This window comes from Pinus tabuliformis, chromosome 3_1, assembly GCF_031772625.1.
Source record: "Pinus tabuliformis cultivar Carrire ecotype Pingquan chromosome 3_1, CPIR1, whole genome shotgun sequence".
In the NCBI taxonomy this organism is placed as follows: Eukaryota; Viridiplantae; Streptophyta; class Pinopsida; order Pinales; family Pinaceae; genus Pinus; species Pinus tabuliformis.
Window position 1 is genome coordinate 973,913,021 of NC_142301.1, and position 8,327 is coordinate 973,921,347.

The 8,327-nt window shown below is 33.8% G+C and overlaps 1 protein-coding gene across 1 annotated transcript; it reads left to right on the forward strand.

Moving 5' to 3' along the window:
* Positions 1 to 4,046: 4,046 nt before the first annotated feature.
* Positions 4,047 to 8,068, forward strand: LOC149191085 (MLO-like protein 6). The gene is made up of 15 exons (XM_089410662.1): positions 4,047 to 4,175; positions 4,745 to 4,802; positions 5,077 to 5,228; positions 5,417 to 5,533; positions 5,669 to 5,729; positions 5,936 to 6,024; positions 6,139 to 6,213; positions 6,340 to 6,428; positions 6,586 to 6,635; positions 6,740 to 6,780; positions 6,882 to 7,055; positions 7,158 to 7,193; positions 7,286 to 7,353; positions 7,538 to 7,598; positions 7,691 to 8,068. Exons 1-15 carry the CDS (start codon positions 4,047 to 4,049, stop codon positions 8,066 to 8,068), a joined length of 1,578 nt encoding a protein of 525 aa, XP_089266788.1.
* Positions 8,069 to 8,327: the final 259 nt, after the last annotated feature.

Here is an 8,327-nt window from a genome sequence, read left to right on the forward strand (position 1 = left end):
ATTTGCCAATAATGAATGATATTCTTCATTCATAGCTGCTTCCCAATCTGGATGGCCTGAAGCTTCTGCAAAGGTATCAGGATCATAATTCACTGAAGCTTGAGCCAGTAAAGAAGAGGCTCTCTCGAAATGAGAACGTGTACGTCGCTGATCTGTAGGATCACCGGCAAGATCACTTGCTGCATCTCGAGTAGCACGGACCCATTTTGGAAGCTGAGGAGCTGAAGGAGGATCTTGAGAAGGTGGGGGAGGATTTTCATCCTCGCTTTCATCATCTGAAGAAGAAATATTTTCAAAAGTAGAAGAGATAGGGAGAGGTGGCACATCCGCCGAACTAGGCTCACAGGCCGATATATTTTCATCAAACTTTACATCTCTTCTAATGATAACATTTTTGGACTTAAGTGGAATAAGTCTATATCCTTTGACATCCTCAGAATATCCAACAAAAATACATTTTTCAGTCTTTGGTTCTAAAGCTTTATGTTTCTCAAAATGTACATAGTAAAGAAACACACTTTACTCTATACCTAACTCTATACTAGACCAAGTTGTACTTAACTATTTCCTATGTGTCGGAATATCCTAACACCGTGAATGACCTTGTTATTGTATAAAGAACCTAAAGAAGGTGGTCTTTCACATTTATAACTTTGTATAAATAGATAAATAAATAAATATGAATAATATATTTTTGTATAAATCAACTGACCAAATAAATAAATAAATATAATATAATATAATATATTTTTGTATGAAATAAATAAATAAATATAATATAATTAATTTATAAATAAAATATTTTTAAAAATCAACATGGTGGTGTGTCAATGAGTCTATCTATTGTTATTTTGATCAATTGAAGTCAAAGTCAAGCCCACATTTGCTTATAAAAGGGCTTATAATTTTTTTAATGGAGATTATAATCTTTCTTATATCTATTAATTATTATTTTGATTCATAAATTTTTTAATTATTATTGTTATTTTATATATAAGAGAGTATTTATAAACGGGAATTATGGGTGCAAATTCAACATTTGATGTTGTAAATGAATTTTTTCATTGACATTGTTGGAGAAAATCAACAAGTCATGTGTGATCTTGTTAGTTTCCCAAAGGTAGAATGTGAATGAAGATAATTAACCTAACCAAAAAAGAAGAAATTGTATCTCATGGAATATTATATTTAACCCAGTTAGCATGGTGCACATAGTCATCAATGTGGATCCTTTAGTTATGAGAATAGGAAAATTACCAAGTTTATAGATGATTAGTGAGTCTTCTAATATTCTTTCTTTACATATATACTTTAAATGGTAATGTTGTGGGTTGTAATTAAAATAAAATAATAACATAATAGTGGGTGTTTGGCATATACCTCTAGGAAAGCTAATGGAAAAGTATAAACACAAATGATTACCATTGTATTTGAGGTGTGTTGAATGTAGTTTTTTGTAGCAAAATGGCTTGTGGAGTGATTCCTTGCATGAGGACTAATTGATAGTGTTGTCTTACCTTAAGGGTTATTCTCTCTATATTATTGTATTGTACATGGAAAATGTTTTGGTATACTTGTAATTAATGGGTTTATTTTGAAGTTAATGGTTATATTATTTTTTTTTATTTCTATCAAGGTTTACTTCATATTTCAACCTAACATTCCCAACTCTTTCACTAATCTTAACACATTTTCTCAATGCACTTGGACGCCATTGCTAACTTCTAGGTGGTATGTTGTCTTAAGGAAATGACCAATGAGAAGAGGTGGTAGATGGTCATGATAACCACTGCGCTTAAATCATAGGGACTTAACCTTATTGATAAGTATCTTACCTTGTTTATTCATAAAAGAGGTTTTTAAATTAAATAGAGGCAATATATTGTAGATATTAGGGGTAGATGTAGCGTAAGGAAATTTATAGGTATTGCATCATGTGGGCCTATTCCATTTTTATGACCACATTACCTTCATTACCTTCTTGGGTACCTCCCTATGTATTCCATATTACACTTTCTTAAGGCAACTTGCTACCTAAAAGTTAGTAGTGGAACCCATATGGACAAAGAAGAAATATCAATATTAATAAAGAAGCTAGAGTTGTTAGGTTGTAGTAGGGGACTTGACAATTTGGAGGTGAATGTTGTTTTATTTCCTTGGTCTATAAAATTTGTACAAATTGTAGCATCCTACTTTTGATCCTTAAATTAGCGATGTTCATTTCTATATGAAATGAATGATCAAGGATCACATGACTTGATATGTAAATATTGCATATTAAAAGTTGTTAATAAAAACATATTATCAACTATGGACATAAAAGCGCAAGAACATGGGGGTGGGGGAAGATATGATTCCATAAGAGATGAATGAAAATGGGCTTAGGGGGCTAAAGGAAAATAATAAGGTTTTATTCCTAAGTTTAATTTCATTACCTTATATTATTCCAACCCTAATCAACCTTGGGAAGAGTTGCATGTGATATTTCTTTTCTTCTTTAGGAAACCACATGATGAGTTGTGAGCATGCATAAATATTCAATGAATTTTGTTCATTGGATTGTATTTTTTTCTACCATTCTATAGGAAGCCTTGGGGGAGAGCCTGTGCTACCATGATTGCAATAGATCACTAGTTATGCTTACTATAGGAATTATGTGGGTTAATCTACCCATGTGCATGAGTAATCACTGCTATTTAGAACTCTATTACAATGAAGAATTCCTAGGGCTATTTGAAGGTATATTTCCTAGTTGTTCTGTGTTATACCCTGGAACGGACAATAACTGAAGGGATTACATTACAGAGTAAGGGATCCCATTCCTTGGGTTATGTAAGCCAAAATGGAAAGAGAGTCTTTGGATTGAGGTTATTGTATGGATGAACATATTGGGATTTTACTACCAATTCACCTACAAACCTAAATATTTAGGTTTACTTTTTGGTACATGTCATGTCCATGCTTTTGCCTATAAATTTGAGAATGGAGTAGTAAAATTTTGGTTTTCCTTACCTGACTATATAAATACAAAAAAATAATTATAATCTTAATTAAAAAATTTAAACTCTGAAAAAATGTATACTCTACTTTTATTAATCAAAATAACAATTAATATCTCTATGAAAAACATAATCTTAATTAAAAATTATAAACCCTTTTATAAAAAAAAACATATATATATATATATAAAATAACAATCAATAATTAAAAAAAAAATTATAATCAAAATAATAATTAATAAATATACACTATAATTTTGATTAAAATATTGTAAACTCCTTTGTAAGCAAATGTACGCTTGACTTTCACTTCCGTGCATCAAAATAACCATGGATAGACACAAGGTTGAATTTTAAAATATTAATTGTTTTTATTAGATTTATTTATTTCGTACGTTTATACGAAGTTATAAATGTGAAAAACCACCCTCCTCTGGGTTGTTTATACCATATTAAGGGGAATGACCTCTTTGCGAAACACAAGTAGACTATTTAATGCATTATTAAATTGATTTGATTATTTACTCAAGTCTTAAAATTGATTTTGATTATGTTTGATTAAGAGTTTGCTGTTTTAGGGTCGAAGATTCAGAGTGAAAATGAAAGCCGGTCCAAGGAATTATAGGTGGCTTAATTTCTTGCCAATAACGTTGATTAATTCATCAACGTGCATTTAGAAACACCCATAAATGACGTTGAATTCTCTTTTTGTACAGAAACGTTAGAATTGACTGAGTATTCTTTAATATTCAAACGCAAAATGAAAGACTCTCCATGGTCAGAGAAACACCCATAAATGACGTTGAATTCACTTTTTGTACAGAACGTTAGAATTGACTGAGTATTCTTTAATATTCCAACGCAAAATGAAAGACTCTCCATGGTCAGAGACATATGCGGAATTGATAACGTAAGCAACCATTCAGATTTTCAGTATTTAAGAGGACGGTATCCTATAAGTTGATCATCATTGGAATTGTTTCAAAATACTGAAATTTCCTTTAAAAATTATCAGAGGGAAGTTATTATCAATTGCGTGAGAAGAATATGGCAGTAACCAATGGTGGTAACGAGCGTTCTTTAGAGCAGACTCCCACTTGGGCAGTCGCAGTTGTTTGTTCAGCCTTTGTTATCATCTCCTTACTTCTTGAACAGGCTATACATCATGTTGGAACTGTAAGTTTTTGCCAACGTCCTATTCAATTTAATATCTTTCTTCTATTCTGCACCGAATTTTGGCTTAATTATATTTGGTATCCAGCACCATAACGCACTGTTAGATTCGCGCTCTATGCACTGGATTTGTTCACAACATCATATTCTCTAATGGTTAGGTCAGCGCGCGACTAGTATCTTTATTATGATGATCAGAAAATTTGACAAATTTTGGTTGCAGATTCTGGCATTATAAAGGATGTCCGATGTAAATTCTATATATCATTACGACAGTAATCATTAATTTTGCAATACTTTTGATAGGTTTTCCGAAGTGTTCAGTAAATGGATGTTGTATTTAACCGTCTTAATTGGAAATGGAATCTATATGCAAATAAGCATCTTGTCATATTTTTCAGTATATCGAAAGGGATTTATCTATCCTCTGTAAAGAACCTAGTCAGTTTTTTTTTGTAAAATAGAAAACCAGATGGGATGAAAACTTGCCTTTCTTTGGACAGCGGAATTTGTGTTTTGAACTCAACCTCCCTTTGTAATAACAAAGTATCTTTCCGTGACTATATTTGCAGTGGCTTGCTAAGCGACATAGGAAGGCCTTATATGAAGCACTTGAAAAGCTAAAAGCAGGTATATTAGTTAAATGTTTATTAAGATACCGATATAGGCTTGTTTGAAATTGAGATAGGTTAGTAAAATTGGAAATGGTTCTCATTATTCCTCCCAAGCATTCTAGATAAACCAAATTTCTCATCATTAGTCCCAACTACTAGCCATAAACCCAATTGACATAAATAATTAATATGAATATAGCAATTATACATTTTTAACATCTCTCAAATCAAACTGTATCCACTAATATAATTGATATAATCCATCTGACATAGGTATTTCTGGATTGCAGAACTGATGCTTATGGGCTTCATCTCGTTGTTACTGACAGTGGGAGGGAAGCCCATTTCTAAGATTTGTATACCGAAAGGAATAGCTTATAGTATGCTTCCTTGCCAGAAGCATGATTCAATGGCTAGTGGTGCCGATTATTGTTCCAAAAAGGTGAACACCCAACTCTATCCTAGTCATATTGTTCACTGTTGTGTATTCAAATTTTTAATGTAATTAGGGGTTACTGGATCGTGTTATTCCATTTGATATAAGTTCAAGATATTTATGATAGTTCGGCTTCAAGATATTTATGATAGTTGAGCTTTAATTGATCATTTTTCTTTCCCTCTTGAATGAAGGGTATGTATCCTCTTGTGTCGCTGACCGGCATGAACCAGCTCCACTACTTCATATTTACGTTGGCAACCCTCCAGGTGTTATACAGTGTCCTAACAATCGTCCTAGCAAGAGCAAAAGTGAGGGCAACGGGAGATAAATGATCTTCTCCAATATCGTTCAGTATGAGTTTGTTTGTTCTTAGTCTGTGCTATGATATGTTCATGCGTTTTATTCATCTTGAACTGAAAATCATAAGCCATTTTCATGTCTAGATGAGGCGTTGGAAATCATGGGAAAAGGAAATAGAAACATCGGATTATCAATTTTCACATGGTGAGTTCTTTTCATTCTTCTTCCCTAAATAGATTCGTTTTGCAGACTATTAGGTTGAAAGGTGACGACCTAAACCAGGCTACAAATCTGGAAATTTCAATAGGGACATCCTGGGTAATGATTTGGAGATCAAACATTGAAAAGGCACAGCAATAATCTTTGGGGTTGGATAACTTTTTAAGGAGCTTGATGTTTGTTTCATGCAGATCCTGCAAGGTTCAGATTAACCCAACAAACTACATTTGTAAGGGGTCACCTGAGTTTATGGAGCAGAACACCCATTCTTAAATGGGTGGTAAGTAATTCATACTCTCAAATTTTCTAGGGATATATCTTAGTCGAATCCTTTTTTGCATGGAATAGGAATAGTCATTTCTGGTTTAGCATTTAACACTACTTACACCTGCAGGTATGCTTCTTTAGACAATTCTTTCGGTCAATAAAGAAAGTTGATTACCTAACCTTGCGCCATGGCTTCATCATTGTATGTCTCCATTATTTCAAATCTTCCGTTTCCATTTCTTCTTGGTTTAAACTTTAAACGACCATTTCATTCACGTCATTTATCTGATTTGCGTTGCGAATTTTCTTTCTTGGTACCCGCGTATAGGCCCATTTCTCTGGAAATAACAATTATGACTTTCATAAATATATAAAGAGATCATTGGATGACGACTTCAAGAGGGTGATTGGAATCAGGTTCGTAAAGATTTCTCTGTTCATAAAAACTTCGGCCTGCAACAATAATATTGGATTTTCCTCGTGCAACTCTTCTTAATTCTCCTTTTGTTTTGTTTCCCATGAAAGCCTCCCCTTGCATTTTTACCTAACACACCAGTTATTGCATTATTTGCAGTGTTCCCCTGTGGGCCTTTGCCATGGTCTTTTTGCTCATCAATGTGTACAGTAAGTCTTGGCTACCCTATGTCTTACTTCAAGGTTTAGTTTTGTTTCAGCTGCTAACCAATGTGACGTTCACTTTTCTATTGGCTGTATTTCTGTGTGAGCAGAGTGGCATTCATACTTTTGGTTCTCTTTCGTTCCCTTAGTTGTAAGTAACCGAAAAGACTTAGCATAGTAATTATGATCTTGGAAACTTGTCCAGTATCGATGTCTGCGTGCTTATTTTCATTCCACCACTTAATTATACAGATAGTTTTGATCGTTGGAATGAAGCTCCAACTCATAATATTAGAGCTGGCCTTAGAAATTCAAGGGAGACTACCTGTAGTTAAAGGAACTCCAGTAGTGCAGCTATCCGATCAGTTGTTTTGGTTCGGTCGGCCTCAACTTATATTATTCTTTATCCATTTGGCTTTGTTCCAGGTATCGAAATAATTGCATAATGAAATTGTACTTCGTAATTTTTTTATAATATATATTATGTTCATGACAAAAATAATAACTATAGCTCGATGGTTAATGCAGAATGCTTATTTGCTTGCTTTCTTCGTGTGGACATGGGTAAGCACTATGTTAGCAATAATTAGAAAAATTATAGCGTTTAGAATATTGGATTCACCTTGCTGATCACAAGAGGAACACTATGATTGCAGTGGCAGTTTGGCTTAAAATCCTGTTTCCACGAGAGCTTTTATAGGATTATAATACGAATCGTCATTGGGTAAGTTTGTCGATGAATGTAGAAGCACATCACAATCAAACACTTTATCCTGCTTCTTGTTCCTTGTTTTGTTAGTTTTATCATTTGCTTTGACATGGCATTCCCGATTTCTAGACGAGTACCGATGGTAAGCGTGTTTTGAATTTAACATGAATTACATGGGGTTGTTTGTGTTTATGTCCAGGGTAGTTGTGCAGTTTATATGTAGCTATGTCACGCTTCCACTTTATGCACTTGTGACACAGGTAAAACTTCCATTTCTTCCCTTAAGATATAAATTAAACTCTTACGAACTGTAGAGAATTATGGTCTCAAAACTGATGGATATACTATGCAGATGGGTTCTCACATGAAGAACACCGTATTTGAAGAACCGATAGCTACTGGTTTGAGAAGATGGCATAAACGAGCCACCAAAAATAGAAAAAACAGAAATTCAGGGAATGGATTTTCAAGCAAAGGGACAACTCGAAGTGGTGAAACAACTCCAAGCCATGGTTCATCACCATTGCATTTATTGCACCGGCACAATACTGGTGACATTGAAACTCCGGACATGTCTCCAAGATATTACTTCTCAGCATATGGAGCAACCGAATCCTCGGAATACTCAAATGTTCCAAAACAACATCCCATTTCAAAACAAACCGAGGCATCAAATCTGGAAATGGTTACATCTTCTGCATATCCTCCGCAGCCTACTGGAACTGTTTGATTACTGAAACCTGATATACAGAAAAGCATCCTACTTCAAAAGATGTAAACATAAATAAATGGTAGAGATTTTTCCTCTCTGGAGTTTTAATAGTGCGTTCGATATCAAACCACATATCACGCGTTGTTTAAAAGTGTGATACCCTGTAAAGTGCGTAAACTGTTATTTCCCTTTCAATATTTTCCTTCCGGTGAAGGAAAACCAGAGATTGTATTACCAATTCATTTGGCAATTATTTTTGGAAAACAACTGAAATATG

Excerpts from the sequence above, each read along its gene's own strand:
- LOC149191085 (XM_089410662.1), top strand. The coding sequence starts at position 4,047 with ATGGCAGTAACCAATGGTGGTAACGAGCGTTCTTTAGAGCAGACTCCC. Across the intron at positions 6,781-6,881 it reads TCTCTTTCGTTCCCTTAGTT|ATAGTTTTGATCGTTGGAAT; the intron begins GTAAGTAACCGA and ends TTAATTATACAG. Across the intron at positions 7,599-7,690 it reads TTTATGCACTTGTGACACAG|ATGGGTTCTCACATGAAGAA; the intron begins GTAAAACTTCCA and ends TATACTATGCAG.